Here is a 24,223-nt window from a genome sequence, read left to right as displayed (position 1 = left end):
CTGTTGTGATGTCCCATTAAAATTTTATGCTGTAGAGAGGTTTAATTTTTTTCCTGAATGTGTAGGTATGTACAATAAAACCAGAATTTGTGAGCTATAATTTCGGATTGTGTAGATACTGCCCTCTTTCCTGCCTGAGAGCTCAACACTGTTTATGTTGTAGTCCTTCATATTAAGAAAAAATAAACCTATACTATTATAATGTCCTCCAGGTTACTTTTTTCAGTGATAACTGGCTACTAAAAATTTGTCCAGAAATAACTTGAACTGTTTTCTTTTAGCACTTTTTAGGTGCTGTGATGTTTTGTGTTATCACTCAATTCTTACGCAGGGTTTTTAATTCATACATCGTATCTTGTGTTTCTTTTAATAGTAGTTCTGTGAAAGATTCAAAAAGTAGATGGGTTTGTTTATGCTTCGCTCTGGACTGTTCTGACGATTATTCCTTGATTTCTAGGTGTTTGATCAATATCTTAATTTTATTACTTTAGAAGATGACATGTTCGTATTGTGTAACCAAAACAAAGAACTGGTTTCGTATCGTGGTAAGTAAAATTTGTATACAAATTATACTGGAATGTCTAAAGTTGAGATTTACTTTTGAAGTTGCAGCTAATACCAAACAATGATATTGTTTTGCTTTGATCTACTCAGAATTCAGGATAATCTTGTTAGCTGTGTAGTTTAAAGTCATGAAGGATACAGTCCTTAGATATTAATTTCAGCATCTTTACTACACAGCTATTGTAATATTGAAAAATAATTACGTATTTTTAAATAACAAGTTTAATAAAGCAAAACTGCAGTATAGACATATATGGACAGTAGAGCTTTTTATATTTGGAATCACATAGGAAAAATTTCGAATTGTTTACACATGTAGATACAGACATTGTGGGTGGCTGCTGCATTTAGGCAGCACTATCTAGTCATAATCCCTTCAGCAGTTCTGCAGGAATTCAGTATTTTGTTTCTGTGTGAATTGTCAGCTGGAGAGTTACTGTAAGGAATGCAAAGCAAGAAAAATGACTTCAACTGATAGAGTTTCTAGACAGTGACGAGTTGGTACCTACTTTTCTTATTCAAGACATGAAAACGGGGTGTGCAGGGGGAGGTAGATAGGATCAGGAGTTGGAGTAGCGCAAGGAAGAATCTGGGAAAGGGCACTCTGGAAAAGAAGAAATGCTGATTGCTTCTGCAAGCATGTGAGCCAAGCATATCAGCTTCTTCATAAAGTCTCAAAGTGGCAAGTGAAGTCAGCTTCATGAAACTTTGTTTTGTTTTGTTTTGTTTTGTTTTGTTTTGTTTTTTCATTTCTTGGGACTTCTGTTGGATCTGTTTTGGAACCTAGCCGAAAAACTAAGTGGCTGCTTTTAGGTCAATTACCTCTACAGCTATGGTGCTAAGGCAGCTCAAGTCAACATATATACGAGCTGTCATAATTGTCCACATAGTTTTCCTTCCACCTTTGCTCTGATTTTTGTGCTCCCTGACCCATTCAGAATGCTAAATCAAGAGAGAACTGTACCTGTCCTGCCCCTCTTACTCAAATGGCTAGCTGTTATAGGGTGGGTTGTCTTGCTTCCCCTGCTGTAGTTTCCCTCATCTCCTGCTTTTAAATCAGAACCAGTAATCTTGGAGCTGCAGAGTGTTTGTTCAATTGACTCATTCATAGAAAATACCAGCTCATTTGTGTGATCCACAAACCCAGTGCAAGGGAAGCAGCAGAAGTGTGTAAGTCAGAGGCAAGATAGCCCTTTTTTAGCAACAGCTCCTCATTGCTGTAGCATGGTCACAGTGTCACACAGTTAATTCCTGCTGTATTTGGATGCACAGAATACTCACTAGTGACCAGGTAGAGATGAGAAGTCTCCATATGCCTAACATTTATCAGTGAGATTTTTCTCCTCGCTGGTCCAATTTTGGAAGTCTGTACCTTTCTTTAATACCGGATCCATAATACTGAGTTCTGTCTCATGCTAGGGATTGATTCTGTTGTCAGAATGAAGGGCATTTTTGTTTGAAAAGCAGACTTTTTTTTTTTTTAATGAAACCTGCTGTTAAGAGTTTTAGTAATAATTGTTTTGGGATGTGTTTGTGTGTAGGTAAAGATACTTGACTGAATCTCATAAGATTCCTGCTAGCTAACAAAATTTGAATTAAAATGACTGACAGTGTTTTGCACCCATCAGTTTCTGTGTGCTTTGCTTTCCTGTCTTGGGCTGCTAAAGTTTGCCACACGGCACGTGGTTTCACACACTGTTTAAACCAGTCTAGAAGTGGGCTGTTTCCAAAAGCTGACCGAACAGAAATCTGATCTCCCATAGAAGGTGATTAATTTTCCTGTAGAGTGCTGAGCCGATCCATCTCGCTGTGTGAGTTCTAGATCTGACATAGGCAGGCAGTAGGAGTGCAGAGGCAAAGAAGAGGTGGTCTGGGTTTGCCTTTGGAAAGTAACCCTAGCAGGAAACTGCTGGTTTGTATATAGTGTCATAATCTATATAAGTCAATGTAAATCTGATGGTGATGACAGGCAGCCTGCTGTTCTTGCAGCGGCAGTGCCATCTGTGGCCATGCATGTAGCCAAATGAGTGAACTAAGAATAAACATAACAAAAAAGGTTAATTTTCAGTTTCCTGGCTGTATGGCTGTGTTTAGAGAGAGGTAATGTCACGACAAATAAGCCTGATAACAACACATTCTCTCTGTCCATGTAGTGATGGACAAGAAGTGGTGAGCTTAAACTGCAACAAGAAAGTTTCTGGTCAGATATTGGGAGCAATTTCTAACTTTAAAGATAGTGAAATATTAGAACAGATTACCTATAAATGTTAGGGCATTTTTATGACTGGGAGGCTTTGGACATTGGTTTAGGCAGAGAAATAACATGGGCTTAACTCATCTTTGGGAAAGAGGACTGACTACGTAATCCCTCAGGCTCCTTCTGGTTCTGTTTTTCTATGAATGTGTAGAAGGAAGAGTAAATGCGTAATACTGCTATAAAGTCAATGTTTCTGCCATCCTGTTTGATGCTATTCGAATGCTTCTTTACCAAGTTTGGATCAGTTTTGTAAAACAACAAGAAAATGTGTAGGAGACACATTTCTGTATTTGAAATTCAGAAAGTGGTGAGAAGCTCACCACTTCTTGTCCATCACTACATGTAGCTTACTTTTCTTTAATAGATGCGTCCCCCCATAAGCTTGTTACAGTGGAGAGAGAGGATTATATAGAAAACGTGATAGAACAGTTCACTGAAAGATTATTAATGGAGTTTTTCAAAGGTTGGCCTAAGAAGCAGTAATATTGAATATTTGTGTTGATGGCTATGGTACAAAAAAAAATGTACTCATAAAATGTACATGTTACACAAAATTAGAAGGCACCAACAGTATGCAGATTACTGGAACATCATAAATGAGTATCTTAAATATAATAGTAGAGAGGGAATTAGATTTTAAAATTGAGAAAAGCAAGGGAGTAAAAATAAGATTATTTACCCCCTGTAAACTGGGAGACCATTAACTGGAGATTAACTACAGAATGATAACCCCAGTTAATTTCAAAGCTTTGTCATTACAGAAAAATACAGATATTGGAAACAGTCTGCCTTTCTTCGTGCTGGTATTTCAGAAATTTGAACTTGGAATAAAAAAAACGCTGAGGGGGGTACTTCTATTGCTGCTCTCATCCTAGCAGCCTAGTAAAAAGTTTGACTTACTAACTATAGCTGCTGGTAGAAATTGCTAATATAATCCATCTCTCTAAAGTTCTTAAAGAGTACAAAAACAGGGGAGAAAAAGCACCTTTAAAGTTGGAGGATGATTATGGCTGGCCATGCATATATCTGGAATGGGAGGCTTATTAATGTTCAGAGCTTTGAAGTTCATTTTTGAAGAAAGAGTATAAGACAGGTAATTATGTGAGAAATGTTTAAAGGTAAAATAAACAAGGATGGGATTTATGGCATGAGAAATGAGACAGTGCTTGACTTGACACCAGTGATAAGATTAGGTTTGATGTTTCCTTTTGGCGATTGTATTCTTGTCAGTGTTAATTATTTAATAGGAGTGTTGCTATGTGTCTCTTGTTCTGACCTAAATATGTGAGGGAAATCTTTCCATCTATAGCGTGAAATGTTTTAGAACTTGGGAATTATCCTTAACCTAGAGACTGACAGTAAATTTGTTTAAAATAAAAAGAAAAAAGAAAAATCTCCATTACAAGAAGAGGGATTTAGAATCTTTAAATATAAATAACTGCATACTGTAATTCTCTTTAAATTACATAACTGATACTTGAAGATTTTATATCTGAAAAATTGTTTCCAAGTGGATGGCCTTTTCTCTTGCATAACATGGTTTTCTAGGAAGTTTTAAATAACACAACCCAGAAGTTACAATACGCGTTGTCAGAGATAATTGGAAAAGATTGTATAGTGTTTGACCTTATACAATGAGCAATAATTAAGTTCTCCCAATTTTTTGATTAAAAAAAGAAAAAAAGGAGAAGAAAACTAACGGATGTGCTAGGAGGGGCATTTCACAATAGGATCTGTTCTGCAACAAAAGCTATTGGCTATTAAGAGCCATTAGGAAGAGGATTACTTTCTCAGTGTTGAAGTGGCATAAACTTCTTTACGCCTATTCTTAACTCTTTTCCACACCTTTCTAGCCATTAACCGACCAGATATAACGGACACAGAAATGGAAACTATAATGGACACTATTGTTGATAGTCTCTTCTGTTTTTTTGTTACACTAGGTAAGTTTTCAAATTCTAGCATATTTTCCATGTTTTCCTTTTAGAAAAGATCCATATTCAATGGGATACCTAGAAGTTTAGTCATGTCCTATAGCAAATTAAAGGCAGAATTAGATCTGTGACGGAAATCTTAATAGTTCTCAGTTTTGGTTAATGTTCTTGCTCAAATTATTGCTGTGCTGAGAACACTGAAACGCAAAGATCCAAATTCACTGTTTTTACAAAATCCTAGTTTGCAATGAAGATCAATAGTGCTTTGAGTTTGAATTTGCAGTTCTCAAAAAAACAAACCAACCTTACAGAAAAAGAAGAAAAACCCCTCACACAAACCTGCGAAGTTTTTTTTTATACACACACACAACTGAAATAAGCAATAGGAAGATATGTTAAATTTACTTATTTTATTGTGTTTTCTTAATGCTTAGGTCATACATGTTTCATAGTGATGGCATTTAATCTTAAATTCTCACTGAAATCAATCAGAGCATTCCTACAAGGGGAGCTGGGGATCACTGTGGGGCAGTGTTCAAGAGATTCCCTTGGACCTATTGAGTTCTTTCAGGTGTTAGTGTGATACAAATTAAATCTCTTATACTTAGTCACTTCAGCTCTGTGGTATTGGAATTTTCATATTTATATAAGGAAGGGAGAGACAGTAGCTAAAGGTTTTGAAACCTGAAAGCCAGTGGAAAATGTGCCTTTGGAAATAGCATTAGTCTGCAGTGAGTTGTAACTGATACATTGTAGTGGTGTTATGGTACTTATTATTCCTGTTCTCAAGGGACTTATAACCTTTTGAAACTAACTTTTGATGCTTCTATATGAGATAGTTTGTCCCCTCTATAGTATATTAGCTGTCTTTCTAGTGTACACTATACTTCTTATAAATTCCTGTATGAGGTACTCACTTTTATTTAATATTTCTATATAGTACTTTTTTTTCATAGATAAAGACTGAAAGAGACAAATTTAACACACATTTATATTTTGCACTTGAAAAATTTCATCTCCAGAATGTTACTAAAATTTGTTTTATGAAAAGTACACTTAAGTTGTAATTTGAAAATTGTAATGCAAGTAGGAGTCAATATATCTTTTATTAGGAGCTATTCCTATAATCAGATGCTCAAGAGGAACTGCAGCTGAAATGGTGGCAGTGGTAAGAAACTATTTTCTAAACAAGTATTATTGTTTTAAAACTTTCCTAACACCTTGTTTATTTTCTCAATACTAGGCAAAGATGGAGTGTTACTGTATCCTTTTCCTTATGAAGGAAATAAACTGGTGTATCTCCCTTCCAGTTTTTCCTTTCTGGTTTCAATTCCATGGAACTTACCTGTAGAAATTTTAATATTATGGAATCATGATGATGTGAATGATCATTCTTAATCTAGAGTTTGTCAAGATTTTCTGATGGGCATTATAGTTACAACCATTAAGCTGTGTCTACACAGTTTAAAAAGCTGCTGTCTGGCCTGGGTTTTCCTGTGTGCCTCACTTAGAAATTTTTATCTATCTTACTGGGAAACCCCGTAAGTACAGGACATTTTTATTATATCAAATTAAACTGACACTGAACTTGATCATCAAGCAGGGATGAAATTACCAAACTAGATCACAATTAAAAATCTCTACAGCTGTCTTCATTAGGAGTCACTGTGCTTAATATCTTCTATCTTCCTCACATCTTTCTTGGACAGTGAAGCCTTAATATTGGTTAAACTTAAGCATTCAGTGCGCATGCATTCCTGTTAAGGGTAATCTCATTTTTATGGAAGGCTTAGTGTGGCAGTGTCTGACAGCCCCAATTTGCTGCTGCTGCTGTGGTTCCCTCTTGGTGCCTCCTGCAGGTGTTTTCTATTTGCATGTTTAGGAAGAGGGTTCTCATTGCCTGGGAGGACATTAGTGGATGTAAAGGAAGCATCTTCTTTGTGGTCCTAGATACAAATATAAATGCTGGAGGGAGAAAATAGAAGGAAGAGATTTCTTTCTTTCCCGTGACCTAGACTTCCTGCAGCTAAGACATTTATAAACTACAGAACCAGCACAATAAATCTTTAAATATTGATCATATAAAGAGATTAGGAAACGATTGGTTTCTTAAAAGCTGTTTTGTTTTTTCCCCCTTCAGAAATTAGATAAGAAGCTCAGAGAGAACCTAAGAGATGCCAGAAACAGTCTTTTTACAGGTGACACACTTGGAGCTGGCCAGTTCAGGTATGGTGTTATAATAGCTGTGTATTTTTGTTATTTGTATTTTAGTTGTCTGAAACATCTCATTGGGGTGTCACCACTATAATGAAAACTGTATTTACAAGAGTTTGTTCAAATTCTATATTAAAAGAATGTGCATACTTCTAAGGTAGTTTTCCAATCTTTTAGCTTAACCTGTTTGAGAACTTTTATAGCTAGTAAATGTGCAGTCCTAGGGCAGTGAGACAAAGATTATTTAGTGAACCAGGTAATTTTGTTCACCCTCTAAACCCAGCAAGAACCAAACTCCTGCAAATACACTCAGTTTACAGGACCGTGATACGCAGTTGGATGTCTGAATGTGGCTGTTAGCAATCTTGAGTCTATTAAAAAGAAGGAAATGCCAGTTTTCTCACTTGTGAACACTGTTACCAGTTGTAGTTCCATCAAGAGCAAGTGTTTCTCAGCTGATCCCTGTATCTATCAGAGAAGGACTGCTTAAGGACCACCACCTGGATAATTAGATAATTAAGGACTGTTAAGTCATGACCATTTGAATCCTTTGAGGGGAAAGAGTGGTGAGAAAAGACATTGTGATGCTTGTATGCTTCTGATAATGTGTTCTCGATAGCCTCCCCTGCATAGCCTTGCCCCCAGATAGTTGAATACTCCACAAGCTGCCTTGGGAAAGTGTATTACAGTTTACGCTATAAGAGAAAATATGAGATGTATTGGGAGTACTGTAGCTGAAGGAGGCAGTTAGGATCCCCTAACTGGATATAAAAGTCATCATATTTTTATCTCAAATTGAGAGTGGAACCTGGATAAAAGACACAAAAAAAATCAAGAGTGGCAAAATAGAATGAGATTGAAAGGTATTAGGAGAGAAATAGCTGTGAAATACAGTTCCTTGGTTTTCAGGGGAACTGAATTGTAACCGCTCTCTTTTTTCATTCAGAGGGGTGGCTTGTTTTCCTGATAGTATAGCATCATTACCTTCAGAAAATCAAAATACAAGGAATGGGAAATATGGGAACTTTTAACCAGTTAAATGGCTTCAGATCTTTAGTTTGGTTTTCAGACTCGTGACTAAGGCTCTTGAGATTATATATCTACGTGAAGATAGTTACTGCAAGGAAATTCAGAGCGTGGAATTAACATGCTTTTATTTTGTTCAAGTAAACTGTAATTTAGCCATCACATTTACCATAGGTTAGTGTACTTAAGGGAAATGGTTGCAATACTCTTCTGTCAATTCACAGCCTTTCTGTCTTCACTATAAATGTTTCATGTAGCTGTAACCCAAAACATTTAGGCATCTCTGCATTCTTTTCCCACAAAATTGAGTATTGATGGAATTACCACAGTGCATCTCAGAAGATGATAATTTTTTCTTTATGGACTTGTATATACTAACAAAGAGGAAAATGAAATTAAAAACCCTTGGAAGAGAGATCTTATATTTGAGGTTTGTATTGGGGATTAAGGTCGAACATTAACCACTCAAACAGTTGTTTGGAACTCAAATGTGTATCCAAACAAAGATACACTAGTTAATACCTAAAAGGCTGGTTACTGTTTAGTGTTTTGACTTCATCTTAATATTTATTAATTGGTAATTTCACTTAGTACAAAATAAAATAATCTTTTTATCATCAGTAGGACAGTGGTTCATGGAATTTCTGGCAGTGATCAGCCCAGATGCTTTGGGGGAGGCTGGAGGAACTCTGCAGTAGGTAGTTTGGCTTTTAACTTGAAATATGATGTAGAAGCTGGCTGATACCACTCAGGATGTTACTGGGGTGTTCTAAACATGTTTAAAGAAATACTAATACAGTGTCATCTTTTCAGCTTCCAAAGGCCCCTATTAGTCCTTGTTGACAGAAACATAGATTTAGCAACTCCTCTACACCATACTTGGACATACCAAGCTTTAGTGCATGATGTTCTGGTAAGAATAAATCAGATTTTGTTACCAAAATTCTTTTTTCACTCACTTTGTTATTACACTTAATATCAGATTCTCTCTTAATCCAAAATCTGTTTAGTCTGTTTTATTTGGAAGTTGTTTAACAAAATGCAATTTGGAAGATTTTCTCAAGAAGGTTTATTTAGCAATAACTTTTGAATAATTAAAAAGTCGAAATCTTCGTATTATCAAACGATTGGTAATTCAGCAATCCCAGCTTTTTCTTCAGTAGTTCATGAATCTTTTATGTTGTGTAAATGCTAAACTCCATTAAGCGCAATTCAGTTTTGGCAAATAAATGCTTTTAATGAGTTTTTAAACCGATTTTATTATGTTTGAATTTCTGAAAATAAGTTTCTAGTTTTCTCCACAAGGTGGTGTAGGTGTTCAATACAGAGATACCAACTAGTATATGACTGCTGTGAGGACTCTACAATAGATTTAATAATTTTGGGGAAATTCGGATAGCCTTAAACAAGTTCCTCAAGTTCATTTTATAAAACCAGTAGTGGAAATGTACTTGAATGAAAACAAATGCTATTTACCAAAGATGTATGTGTTTCCTATATAGTTACAGAGTAAATAATAAAAGATAATATGAGTAAGAAGAATTACTATCTGGAGGCTTTTTTATACTGTAGAGTTAGTCATGCAAATCCTTTCAATATCTAGCTTTGAAAAATAATTTGATTTTATTACGGAGACTGTTAGAGGAATATGTAAAATACGCACATGCATGTATGTGTTTCTATACAAAGCTGGTTGTGAACTGTATAGTCATACATACAGTGTTGTCAGAAACTTGCATTGCTATCGTGAAAGTATTTTAACATTAATGGGATGGTTTAGGACACTTTTAAATTCTGCTTTATGTAATTCATCCATTTTTCTTGAACTTAAGGGTGCTTTTTGCAAATAAACAATTTTTGGCTTGATTCTTTTAGGAAAGGTATATATGAAAAAAACACAGTTTGCACTGTTTTCTCCAGTAGCTCTTGAACTGGCTAGAGACTTGCAAATATAAGTACTGAATTGCTACAGGTTTCTTTTGAAAAATCAGTGAAAGAGTAGGGGATGAAAACCCGAGAGTTTTTACAGGTGTAAAATGCTTTTGCACAAGGTCTACACTTACTTTGGGTTTGTTACCTACCAGCCATTTAATCGGCAAATGTTCACTTACTAGATAGTAAATCCACGCAAAGCTCTGTGTAGTTGCCTCCTGCTCAGGTAGAGAAGGTAGTGTTGGGTGGCTTCAGGCATGTCTTGGGGTGGTGCTTTGGTGCATCGAGATGCACAGGTCAAAAAGGTAGTGGAAGCTGAGGACTAGTGCAACAAACATGGAGGGGGATTAGAATAACACTAGAAGAATGCTTTGAGGATCGTGGGACATTTATCTGGACTGCGTCAGACTTCTCTAGTTTCTCTGGAATAACTTGTTAAATGGTGCATGTTGCACCTAGTTTTTGACTGAGGTGATAGGATTATGAATTTGTCTAGTGAAACTGTAACCAAGTGGCCTGTGATTCCACGTCAAGGGCAAAAGTTTAATTTCAAAACCAGTAAAGTTATTCACCCTAAAGGCAAGCGTGCCAGGTTCTTCATGTACTGAGCATAGTATTTCATGAAATAACCACAGTAGCCTTTTAAAAGGCCATAAATTGTAACTGTGCAAGTGTTACCGAGGTGACAATTATGTAAACTGTACTTTGAAATAATTTTTTTCTCATTTAAGCTCTCTATTACAATAGTTCAGGAATTCTGTGGGGGATTGAACTAAATGTTAACTCAACCACAGAGTTGTGTGCTGCATCCATTTAGATTATAATTGTGGTGTTTCTACACATAAACAGGCTTGTATGAAGAGATTCCCATTTCTGAATAAAAATCCTTTCAGGAGTGGACACAGAAAAATGGGAAGCACGGATATAAAGCCTTATAAAGACAAAATGGGGAGGTGAAAAGAGGAACACTAATCATTCAAAGAATCATTTTGGTAAAATTCCTTGTAAATGCCAAAACTAACTTGGAAACTCAGGTCACTGGTGAGTTAAGTTGAGCCAAATCATAGATCTCCATTAAAAATTGCAGCTGGATTCACAGTCAAATTATTTTTTTTCTTTAAGTTTTTATTGAACATATGTACTTAAAAAATACTCTTTTCACGGAAATGTTAAACACATCTTGTAAGATGAGGTTTGTGCTCATTGACTGCATGTGCTTTCTTTGAGTAGCTACTTGATTTTGTTTCTATTCTGGCATCGATCGTTTATAGTATTTTTTTTAAGTGTGAACTCTGCCAAGGGATAACTAGAAACATTTAAAAATTTATTTCACAATTTCACTTACAATGATCTAGTTCTGTGCACTGTAATTAACATAATAAATTAACATAATATAGTGGAGTTTTATTTCTGGAAAAAAATATCTGTTCTAGAAGATTTGTGGCAAATTCTGTTGAAGATTTTACTCTCTTTGTCATTTTTTGCCGAGTAAAGAGCACATTTGAAATTTTAAATGTTCTTGAAAAGGGTTAGAATAAAGTCAGCAAGTGGAGTACTTATTAATCTTTGTTGCAAACCAGAGGGCATATATATGCTGCAGGAAATACAGAGCTGTCTTTGGCAAAGAGAATGAGGGAAAGAACCAGAAGACATACAGGGAGCAGTGTGTGTGATATATTGTGTCATCTAGCAAAAAGATGTAGTGTCTATGTTCGTGCATCTGTGGAAGAAGAAAAGCTATATGGAGAAATAGCAGCTTTGTTGCAAACTGTTGCTTTATCATGCACTCACTATTTTACTAGTGTTTTAAAAAATACAGAAAGAGCTGTGAAGGTGTAGCTAAATAGTCCTCACAGTGGATATTCCGGTTGCTGATGCCATGAGCTTCTTTGTGGCTTTGACACGTTTGCTGTAGTTCTGTAAGTGAAATTCAGCCTTGGAGACCGTTTTTGTCTGCAACATTTATACTTTTTAGTTTTGGCCAGTTGTTAGAGCTCAGTTATTGCTAAATAATTTATTTTCTGTACAAAAAAAAGTGTTCAGAGTTCAGTGTCAGAAGATAGCTTGCATGTGAGGTGACCAGATGTCTTTGCTTGACATTTGTTGCTTTGTTTGATGCTTTTTCAGTAAGTGTAAGTGATTTTGGAGTTGTTACATTGCTGCTGTTATTACCTAGTTAGTAAACTGATTCCTGCCCTCTTATGAAATTCTAATAAATAGCTATGATAATATTTTTTAGAAAATGATTCTAGAAGATAATTGGCTAAGTATAAAAGATGATTAAATAAGGAAAAACTGTCAAATATTTACTTAAGTTTTCTCTTCTTGCAGGATTTCCATTTGAATAGAGTTAACTTGGAAGAATCAACAGGAACAGAAAGTTCTCCAGCAGGTGCTAGACCTAAGAAAAAAAATAAGAAATCCTATGATTTAACTACATCTGATAAATTCTGGCAAAAGCATAAGGGCAGGTAAGCTGTGTAGGTACAGAGTTTACATGAATTTAGTCAATATAAATTCTAAGTATTCTTCATATTGTGGTAGTTCTATTTTTAAGATTCTTTGAAAATATTTTTGAAGTTTGTTTGGTTTTTTTAAGGTATATTGGGTCTAGCTGAGGTGGAGTTAATTCCAACATCCCCCCCGCCACCTCCATCACCAGCAGGCTGGGGGTGGGCAAGATACTGGGAGAGGGCATAGCCAGGACAGCTGACCCAACCTGACCAAAGGGATATTCCATACCATATGATGCCTGCTCAGCAATAAAAGCTAAGGGAAGGGAGGAGGAGGGAGGGACATTTGGTTTTTTTTCACAACGTTCGTTTTCTGGAGCAAGTGCTATGCATACTGACACCCTGCTTCCCAGGAAGTGGCTGGATATTGCTTGCTAATGGGAAGCAGAGAACAAAATCTTTTGTTTTGCTTTGCTTTCATGTGGAACCTTTGCTTTTTGCTTTATTAAATTGCCCTTATTTTGACCCATGAGTTTAGGTTTGGGTTTTTTTTTCTCCATCTTATTTTCTCCACCCCCTGTCCTGCTGAGGAGAGGAGTGATCGAGCAGCTTTGGTGGACACCTGCTGTCCAGCCAGAGTCTACCCACCACATAAGGAATGATCATTGTCAGTATTCGGTGTCCTTATTAATTGTGTATTAGCTTTTTGTTACAAGAGCACAAAACTGTTCTTATCAAAATTATATAAAAATATTGAAAGCAGTGAATCTATCTTAGAAAGTTCAAGTAAACCTATAGCAAGATGTCATTATTTTCACTGATTGGATACTGCTGCATGATTTGTGTATTGATATTTCTGAAAACGTTTTCATGATCATCTTGATCATGCAGCCTGTCTGGTTCTAGTGTTTCAGTTTGTTGATTTAACTGAGCCTAATGCGGAGTATTGCATTAGTCCTTTTCCAGAGGTGGCTGAGTCTGTTCAGCAAGAACTGGAATCCTACAGAGCCCAAGAAGATGAAGTCAAAAGACTTAAAAGTATCATGGTAAGTTTTATCACCTGTATCTGCTTTATGTAAAGTGTAATAGGACTTATGGAGATGCTTAGCCCACTCTGTCACCCCTCCAGAAAAAAAAAAATACCAGCTCATGCTGTATTTTAGGCATAGTACAATCTTAAAAGTAGAACTAGAAGTACCATATTTCATGAGAACGTTCAATTTCTTGCATTTATTGGTGTTACATTTATATAACTCCCATCTTAACTGTAAAACACAATCCAGACATTAATACCGTTCTGAGAAAATAGGTCCTAAATGTGCTGACTGTATTTGCATGTGAGATCTTCATATTTATTATGACTATTGTTATTCCTCTTTCCAAACCCTTCCTCAAAACCCAGGGTATAGAAGGGGAGGATGAAGGAGCAATAAGTATGCTTTCTGATAATACAGCTAAGCTAACTTCAGCTGTCAGGTAAGGAATCAATAATGCATTATTGTTTAACTGGGAACCATTTCTAATTCTTTCTGTTGTTTCACTTTTAATATTGTTTGAAATAAATAACTTTAAAAGTAGGCTACTTAGTTCAATAATAGTGTGTAACTGTTTTATAAATAATTCTGGTAAAATGTAATGCAATGTCCTAGACAAATACTTACACATGTGACTTCCACAGCATGTGTGTGAGCCCTGTACACACGGCTTTGGAGTGTTTTCTCAGCAGATCTGAATAAGTGCATCATAGATTTCCTTACGCTCTTTCACCAGAAAAAAACAACTGCCTACTTCTGCATTCCTTTGTTAAAAAGATTGCTAGTGAAATCCACTTCTTGAAGGACCTGTTGCTTTGCACAGTGTGTAATTAATTACATTTTGATTAACGTATTTACTGTAACATCTGTTGGCAAGATTATTGTCATTAAGAACTCTCCTGCTTTTGGAGACTTAGCCGCCACGGATGACATGGGAAGTCTGAGATCTAGACTTGTTCCTCATTGTAAATCTGTTTTTCATTCCACCGATGCCTTGGAGAAGGGAGATGTTCAATTTGCTGCCTTTCGCTAAGACCCCAGTCGGAAGAAGGAACAAAAATTATTCTGAGGATAAATGGGGTGATAGGCGCAGTGTCCTGTGAAATCCAGCATGTGCCTGCATTAGTTAGCTGTCTCTTTGTGAGTTTCAAACGTTTTGTATGCTATGCCCTGGTTAGAATTTTATTGGAGTTACAAAGGATTTGGGATGGATCAGAACGTTTCAAAAAAGTGAGCAGGTGTTTCCAAGCTCCATCTTATAAGGTTTTAAAGTTTTGTACTTCTCAGGATGCTGGTTTTCAGGTCAAGGCAGCAAGGTATGAAAGTGAAAAGGATCAAAGGCTTTAAAGTGATAGCAAGAAAAAAAAATCATATAAGTAAAGATTCTGAAGTTTTACTGTTCCATTAACCTCTATGTAAGTTTTCTGTAATCTGGCATTATCAAGGAAAATTTTATTGCCCTTCAGAAAATAATGTAACACGGTAAACACTCCTATTGCCATGTTTCAGTTCTAATCCTTATGATTATGCCGAGAAGACCAAATACCATTGACAACCTCCGTTCAGGCATGTTTCTGTTGGAAAAATTAAAGCGTGCTTCGCTGTTTTGTTGTCCATCATCTGAAGGGTATCTTCTTCCTGCTAGCAGATGATAAAACAACAAAACAGCAAAGCCTAGCTTAGGTCTTGGGCTTTACAATTTCTAGAAAACTTTGGAATATGTATTAGTAATTAAAAAACAGAGACTTGAATGTAGGGGATATTCTGTCTTTTTTTCCTTCTTTTTATTAAATGCAGCCCTTTACAAAGGCAGTACTAATCACCTTGCAGCTGTAAGGTCATTAATGGCCAATCACCGTAGGTAACATTGATTTTATCATTGCTTAAAGGAGGAAAGAAAGTGTGGTTACTTTAATTTGATGGTTCTTCAGGACATGCCGTCAGTGTCATCAAGTGCCTTCTCATCCGCTTATTATTAAACTAAGACATTTGCCTGTCTGGGTGCTTTTGGATGTGAAGGTGTATAGGTCCTGAGCAGTCTTTTATACATGTGATGCCCAAGTGCGATGAGTGAAAATCACTGCTGATCACAACGCCTTAAGTAACAATTTTTCGACAAAGTAAAATTAACCATTCAGTTTGCCATTTAACAAAAGATTTCTTTTGTCACGAAGCCTGCATAGCCATGTTCTGTGCAGAAGCGCCTGTGACAAATTCCAGCATGCGCAGAAGTTGTGTGTATTTGACAAATATTATTATTATTTAATATAATTTCTTAATTATTTGAAATTAATTGATATTACTTGACAGATACTAGTATTTTACAGATATTGACACTTTTATATGTATCAAAGATTAACTAAATGTTGAGTATATAAGCCGTAATTCTAGTAGATTATTTGTTCAGGTAAGCAGGGCATATACCTGTTGTTGATCATAAGGTTTCAATAGGAATATTAAATTACCCACATTGTCTGGCTTTTGCTAGGCAAGGTAAAAACCTGGTTTTATTACATGTGGATAATGTCCTTCTGTTCTGAGAGTCATTACATCTATACTTCATGATTTTTAGTTCCAGTCCTACTGTGTTCTGTAATTTTTTTTATTTTAATAATCTTTAAAGGTCCCTTCCAACCCCAACTGTTCTATGATTCTATACATTTTTTTGTACCGACTGTACACAATACAGAATTCAACTAACAGTGCAACTCAGCAGGTTAGTTTGTATTTAATCTCTTCAGCTCTCTTCCAGAACTTCTGGAAAAGAAGAGGCTCATTGATCTTCATACAAATGTTGCAACAGCCGTTCTGGAGCACATAAAGGTATGAGTGCTCTCCAGCTTCAATTTTTGGTTAGGAGTGCTCCGTACTTGGAGAAATACATTTGAGCAGGTGAAGTAAGATGAGAAAGTGAGCCTTCTCAATTGTGCTGCCTTTTACAGAAACCACTATATAACGTTACTTAGGGTGGGAAGGAATGAATTTTGAATACCTCTGCATGGAAAGTGAAGTAAACAGAGCAGTTTTTTTCTTCTCAGAATTTAATAGTATACCCTCTTTTTTTATTTTTTTTTTAAAAATGATGGCCACAACCTTTATTGTGGGTTGAAGTCTTTCTAAAATAAGTTTATGATTGAAGTGTTTCATTTACTTTACAGATGTGTCATAGCAAGTTATGACTTAAGTCTAAGAATTTTTCTGTTCTGTATGTGTTTATCAGAAGGGTACTGTGTACTGTTCACCAATAAAAATAATACCCAGAGGTGTGGCGATAATGATGCAAGTTACTAAACTGGTCTTTCCAGCAGGGTCTGTGTTAGATGTCTTGTGCATCGTTTAAGCACTTCAGAAGGATGTTTGTCATCTTTTCTGTTTAAGTCTGCTGCTCTTGTATCAAGAGAACTTGCAGATGGTTTCAGTATCAAGTAAAGACCATGGTTACGACTAGAATAACTTGGAAGATGGATCTGTTTTCACAGTATGAGAACAGAAATTATAGATGAGGCTTTCAAAAACACTGAACTTCTGTTTTTGAAAGTGATTCAATCACCAAGTCTCACTGCAAATCAGTAGTTAGAAATTTTACCCTGTGCTATTTATAGCTTATTGAAGGTGAAGTGTTTTGAAGCTAACTTTAACATTTGTAAAGTGCTCAAGATCTGTCCTCAGTTATTACTGCTACTGAATGTTTTTAAACTAAGTACTATAAATGGACAAAGGATTAATTCTGATTTTTAATGATTATATTAATTTCAAACATTAATAAAATTGGGGAAGAAATGTAAACATGTTTCTGTGTTTGGCTTATGACTGTAGAGGCTAGTTTATGTGCTTTTGCAGTATTAGGCACGCCAGTTTTCATACCTGGCAATTTAAAAGCAGTATGTTAATACTGTTGGAAAAAAATAGAAGTTGACAATGTTGATACTGTGTTTGATACCTTGTCTGTAAATTCACTTTTCTAAGAAAAGTACTGAGATGGTAAGTAATGGCAGGCCTACACCAGTAGTATTTTATGTATTGATTGTTGGACAGAAGTCAGGTTTCAGAGGAAGATTTGGAATCGCAGTAACATCAGTTTTGATCACCAGTGTCCTTTTGGACGTGAACAGGAGTCAGATGCTTGGTCATTGTCCACTGGGTGACAGTGACACACTTTTCTGTTACCTGGAGGTGGAAGGAATTCCCTTCGGGTCCCCCAGCTGTAGCACTCTGCTAGCCCTTAGGCTCTCTCCTCCGACAGGGAGCCTGCTATTAAGGGAGTTCCCACCATGTGGGGATCTGTTTCTCCATGAATGGTTCTTAATTCTGGTATCGCGGAGTGCTCCGGCTCCTTACCTTCTTATGGTGTAGCTGTCAGAGAAGGCTGTGAGACAAGTGGACATATGGTTTCTTCAATACGTCGATGATACGTGCATCTCTACCATCTCTTCCTTTTGAAGGCAGCGCTTCCTTCATCTCCAGATAGCTGGGAAACTACCTTAAACTCAAACTAATGGAGAAGCACATGGGGTTTTTTTCTGTTGGAATTTAGCCACTCTACAGCCTTTTCACTGGATGAATGTTAAGTTTCTTGTGACTGCTTTGTCCTGTCCATATTCTCCCCTCTTTTCACTCTCCAGTGTTACAAGAAGTATCTTTCTGTCTTGAGCTGTGGAATTTTAACATGCAGGATGACATGCTACCCAGTGGATCCCTCCAGTACTCTCAAAAAGGGCAGTATCTCAGCCAGTACTTTTAAAAGAAATTCTCATGGCACCTTGAGGCCGTGGTTAATAGGTTTTGTATACAGTTAAATAATTAAAGCAGAATAGGATAAGAGAGAATTTTTTTGGCAAGCGCTCAGGTCATGATGAGCTAGTAAGACACCATGCTCCTCTTCAGGTTACTATATTTTCACTTTTAAAATAATCTGGAAGCACATTCATACTTTAAAAGACTGTTTGCATTATCGATTATGGGGTTTTTACTACATTAAGTATTTGAGCATTTTTCTTCACTACATATAGGAGAATCAGCACAAAGAATGCTACAAGACCTGCTTTAGATATACTAAGAATATAATTTTTCTTGTGGTCTTCTTCTAGTGTTCAGTTTACAGCTGCTTTCCACATTCACTTGGATCATTTTCTAAGACACAGCAACAGGAAACCAGAAATTAATCAAATACTTTGTGGTCCTGGCAGTTTTCTGGCATATCTAGGTGTTTAGCAAAATAATGGAAAGAATGCATCGCTTTTTTCATAAGCTGAACCATCAAGTATTTATTGTCAGTGCTTAAATAAATGCATCCTTGTGTTGCATTGATGTTTTTTTCTCTGAAGAAGCTGGTGACTGAAGGACTGTACCGAGCAGATAACAGATTTAGGAGTAGATTTATGGGTATCTTTCTAGCTGCTTTAGTGTTAAGTAATGCTTATTATCTTTGCATGTTATTCTAATATGAATACTAGGATTACTAGTATGTTAAATCTTGTCACATGAAAAAGTGTACATGTACACTTTCCTAAAATTATTAGTTGCAGAGGGGGTAGTTTAGATAACCTCTCGCTAAAATTCTATACATGTGAATTTAAGTGGCAGTGTTTCATGTGAATTATCTGTCTTAGATTACTTACACTTGTTTGGTTTAAGTCAGGGGTCCTCAAACTACGGCCCGCGGGCTAGAAACGGCCCCCCAGGGTCCTCAATCCAGCCCCTGGTATTTACAGACACACACATCCCCCCCCACCGGGGGTTGGGGGGGGAAACCAAGCAGCCGCAGGTGACTGCCTGCCACTGCATCCGCGCGCCGCCCCCCTGGTTAAAAAGTTTGAGGACCCCTGGTTTAAGTCTTGGGAGTTTTATTTCTGCATATTTTTTTTATCATGTATCTCCAATTTTGCTTGATCTCAAGGCCTGATGCTTTGAATGACCCCGTTACTGGGTTAGCCAGTAGCCTTTCAAACGATCAAATCATATTTTGTAAAGGAATGCCATTATTTCAACTACTCTGTTTTAAATGAGGTCACATTTTTGTCTTACTGTGTGAACAGAAATGGTATGTGTTTGTGAAATACGTATGTCACAGTGGTCCAGGCTGTTTTTCTGTAGTTCAGAACTGATAGAGTAACTATGCAGTAAATGGGCTTTTTCTGAGATCGGTTGGTGACCTTTCCACAGCATCGTTCTGTGCAGTGCCCTCGAAGGGAACTGGCTGCAGCTGCCACTTCCACCCTTCTCCCAGAGTTTCTCTTCCTCTTTCGTAGGAGCACAGTATAATCACCTGACCAACCTCACTCATTCTGGGGGCTGTTATTTCTGGTTGTTCTCTGTCAGAGAGATTACAGAGAGATTCCTCTCATTAATTTCTTAGAAAATGTCTCTTCTTTCTGTATGTTCTCTTTCTCTCTCTAAAAGGAAGAACGACTGTACTTAAAGAGGGTAGGAGAGCCTCCCACAAGGCCTTACAAAAATGGCCCTGTAAGAGATTTCATTGGGTCTTGCTTCCACTTCTCTGCTTAAAAAAGAAGGAATTTTCTGTTCTTTTTGGAGTACAGCGCTTAGGGAGAGAGTCCCATGCACTTATCTATAAAATAAATTTTGGCTTATGAACAGGCTGTTTCTAAAGGTGCTAAGTTGAAAGCTTTCACAAATATTTAACAAAACAAAAAAAAGAAAAAGACAAAAAAAGAGAAAAGATAAAGCAACCTCAAGTGTAGCACTTTGACTGCAACACTGATCCTGTCCCTGATTTGGCAGCCAGTCCTGAATGAGGTTGGTGTGAAACAAGATGTCAGGAGACATCAGAAATCAAGAGCAGGAGGCAGAAAAGGAGTAACTGTAAATGTAAATGCATCTTCATTTTATTATTGTTTTTTGTTATTTTTCTTCACCTTGCTTGCCAGTTTGGCACCCATAAGAACCTCTTCTTTGCTGTCTTTTTTTTTTTTTTTTTTTTTTTTATTGAATCTACAGGACTCTTTAGCTCCTGTTCCCAGCTTTTCCTCTTGGCATGTCTGTGAGTTTGCCATTGAGTGAGCAAAATTGCACTTAAATTAAAGGGGACATCTGCTTCTTATCAGCACTTCTTAGACAAGTTGGCTCTTCGGGAGGTAACTGTCTCATTGATGTGGCATATCTGGGAAATCTGTCAAAAGGTAACTAGTAGTGTTTAAGGCTATTCAGTAATCCATATTAAATCTGTTTAGGTGTCCTTCTAATCCCTAGCGAACCAGCATAACAAAAATACTGCCCTAATTAGCATCTTCCCTAGTAACCTCTCTTAGTTATCTAGTGAAGGAGCATCTGAATAGACTCACCACATTGATCCATCTCTTTAGTTAGTGCTTTTGTTGCATCAAAAAAAAGTCTCAATAATTTTATATTGCTGCTTAGCTCTGATGTCTCTATTGCGGATAGAAATAAAGGACCTGAAGTTTTAGGATTTTCAGTTTGGGTTTTTTTGTGTTCCCCCAAAGAGTGCTAAGCTCACATTTCAAAAGTAATTGTGCAAAATTTTTGAAGAGAGTGGGTGTGCATGTACCATTAATGTTATAGCAAACACGCAGCCAGTGAGTTTTCTTTGCTGCGGTTATTCTGTTTTGTTTGACAGTCTTAGTCAAACAGTCACAGTTGCGCAAGGTTGAGAAGAATTTAGTTTGTGCTCCAAGTAAGTTGACATACAAATAAAAGTCTCTCATGTTTGAATTACATAATTTTATTTAAAAGTTGGTCTGTAAATAAATATAGTGAATCAGTGAAATTTTTTTGTATGTTTTACATTTTTACATGCCATCTGAATAAATTTGTCTTAAGTAGATCACCAGCTAAGATAATAAGGGCATTGCCAAATTCAACAGTAGTATATTTATCTTAATAAGATTGTTTCCACATTTCAAGACAATTCTTTGTTTGGTGGATGCCTTTTGTCTGGGAAAAGTTTTTTAAACTTCAAAACATTGAATTTAGCTCCATGGAAGGAGATACAAATGCAGTTAAAACACGGAAAGCAAGTGAATGTATTGGAAGGACTAGAAAAACTGTAGTCACTTCTTTGCAATTATTTTGTTTTTCTAGATTTAAGGAAACTGTAACGCAAATAGTCTCTAAGATGCTGTGGAATTGAAGTCACAGAATGTATCTTGACATGCCAGATACCAAATTGCATCTGAAGGACTTGGGAAAAGGCTGGTAGTTCAGTTCTATGCAGACTTCATTAACCACTGATAATCACTTTAACTTTGGCTAAATACAGGATTAATCCAAGGTTTTACGGTAGCATAATGTCTGTGGCTACTCTTTTAACATGAGTTCAAGGTAAATACAGCTTGAAAGACACTCTAGCTCTTTTTTTTTGTTGGTTTTTTTTGTCACTTCATTCACTTTATATGTAGTTATTGTCACTATGACAAAAAACAGAAGACATTCTTCTGCGCCTAAAAGTAGTGAATGGTCATTCTTTGAGCACTCTTCATGGTAATTTACTTTATAAGCTGTAATTACAAGCTTCCACAAAGGCTGTAAATTAAATTGCTGGTCTGCAAGTGACAGCTCTTCTCAATGAGTTTAGTAGATGATGAATGAGAAATATAACTGGTTTGTAGCTGTCTGCATCATAAGCTGATTGGCAAAGGCTTTCAGAATTAAAATATTCTTGTGACTTACCCCTTATTTTGTATTCTCATCTCCAGCTCTTTTTTGATTAACTTAAAATAGTAAAAAGGTGAAATGTACTTAGGCTAGAGAAATGCCTCCCCCACCTCTTTTTTTCTTCCTTTTTTGGGGGGAGGTGGTGAAATAACTTTTTTTAAATTCCATTTCCTTATTTGTGATTTAAGAATAATTTTAGTAGAATTCAAAAAGATGTGAAAACCATACTTCTAAAGTGTTTATGTTGCTGTCATTACAACAACCACTGCAGTGGGTGAGAAGGTGCTATAGCAGTTTTGCCTGTCTTGGCATTATCAGGCAAAATTTCCTTAATCTCTTAACCAAAGAAAAGCACCCGTGACTCTTGCCTCACTCTGGCAACATCATTTCAGTCTCCCAGTGGGCATGGTGTGGAGCTGAAACACTTCAAGGCAATGAGATGGTGATCCACTCTGCCGGTCTCTTTGAGCCAATACATAGCTGAATGTGCCTGAACACCAGGGCGTAGTTAGTTACCAGACATCAAGGTTTTGTAAGCTGTGTACTTGTAACATCGTTGTGATGCTATATTGTAATCTTCAAACACAAATAATGCTCTGTGATGTAACGGGAATTTTTAAAATAAGTTTTGGAATGCATTTTTCTGTCTGCAGATGGAAAGTTGATCATATGGTGGTTGAGCAGTGCAAAGCTTGGCTGTTTGTGCACTTGTATGGCAGTGCAGTCATTAGTGGCATGGCCATGTGGTATCTTCCATAAAGCTTTTTCCTCATTAATTTTGTGCCATTGCTGTGCCATCCTCCCTAAAAAAAGGATTTTCACAACTTGATTTACATGTGTCATTGTATAATGAGAGACTTCTCTTCCAGAGTTAGCAAGATAATCTAATTATGAAGTCCTCCATCTTTACTGTGAAAGAATTATTGCAAGCCTTTGATCTGAGGTAGTTACTTCGGTACCAGACCAAGCTGGCAGTTGCCACCTTTTCTCTGGGATGATGCCTTAAGATATTTAGGGATTTCCCACATTTATTTGCATCGAGTAATTCCTTGTTGACTGAGGCTCGAGGCTCACCTTAAATTTGACATAATATTCACTTGACCATTATTTTTTCCTGTAACAGCATAACACTAAGTACGATGGCATGTAGTTTTCAGCTGTGGCAAAACCATAGTTGAAAACAGAGCTCCTCTTGCAGTTTAATATTTGCATGTCAGACAACCCTTGCTTAACTTGTGTTTTCACTTTTAGTACGAGAATTGCATAAGTGCCAATTTTCTGAGAGTTAATGAAAACATATTATAATGCGAGCATTAGTTATTTTTACCGATTTTATTTTAAAATAAAGCTTTACAAGCAATCTTGATAACTAAAACTATATACACCTTTCTAAAGAGGAAATAAATATTCTTTCACAGTGTTAAGATGTTAACACTAACACTTACTCTTTAACAGAGTCGAAAGCTGGATGTGTATTTTGAATATGAGGAAAAAATAATGAGCAAATCCACTCTGGATAAATCTCTTCTGGACATGATTTCTGACCCAGATGGTAAGTACTGTAAATCTGAACTTAGTATGAAATTTGTTAAGGTGTACAATAAACCTGTAGCTGTTGGGACTTCAGGATTGATGAAGAGCTTATGTGCAGCCTGTGCAAGACTTGCAAAGAAAATGACTTTGAATTGATTTTTAGTAGCAGTCTAGAGAGCTTGGTACATCAGTTGGGTAACAGCCAAAATATTGGCAACTTCTGCAGCCCCACTAAAATCCTTTCCTAACTCCTTGTTTCTGAAGGTCAAAGGATTTTAACTTTTGTGCTTCTCCAGTATTACAGCATGGAGTCGTGTGGTCCGAACAGTACTGATTCTTTAAAATCCTGCTGCATGTTTTACAGCACATACGTACCTCACAAACAGAACGAGAAAGGGCATTTTGTAGAATTTGGTTAGATCAAAGTGTTTTAATGTAGGTAGCTTTTGCCTGTGTGAGGAAAAAGATGGATGGGAGGAGGTGAAGGGAAACAAGACATAAATTGGCTGGTCCACTGAGACTCACCTGAAGTTTTGCGTGCGTTAACCCAGCTGTGGCATGTCTGTTATCATTGTCTGAGAGCAATGCTTCCCAGCTTCTGTTTCACACATGGTTCACACATAACAAAGCTTCATACACTGGGTG

General features: G+C 36.6%; 1 protein-coding gene across 2 annotated transcripts in view; it reads left to right on the top strand.

Annotated features, from left to right (window-relative positions):
* The window catches only part of SCFD1 (sec1 family domain containing 1), a 54,926-nt gene that overhangs the window by 8,500 nt on the left and 22,203 nt on the right, over positions 1-24,223 (top strand). For both annotated transcript variants that reach the window (XM_080397034.1, XM_080397033.1), the window contains exons 6-15: positions 458-545; positions 4,675-4,764; positions 5,868-5,923; positions 6,896-6,981; positions 8,809-8,908; positions 12,259-12,398; positions 13,336-13,426; positions 13,783-13,856; positions 16,156-16,237; positions 23,501-23,597. In XM_080397034.1, the coding sequence (XP_080253160.1) occupies positions 458-545; positions 4,675-4,764; positions 5,868-5,923; positions 6,896-6,981; positions 8,809-8,908; positions 12,259-12,398; positions 13,336-13,426; positions 13,783-13,856; positions 16,156-16,237; positions 23,501-23,597 (904 nt within the window). The remainder of the gene's footprint in view (positions 1-457; positions 546-4,674; positions 4,765-5,867; positions 5,924-6,895; positions 6,982-8,808; positions 8,909-12,258; positions 12,399-13,335; positions 13,427-13,782; positions 13,857-16,155; positions 16,238-23,500; positions 23,598-24,223) is intronic.

This window comes from Falco punctatus, assembly GCF_963210335.1.
Source record: "Falco punctatus genome assembly, chromosome: 7".
NCBI lineage: Eukaryota > Metazoa > Chordata > Aves > Falconiformes > Falconidae > Falco > Falco punctatus.
This window is presented reverse-complemented; position numbering and strand designations above follow the sequence as displayed.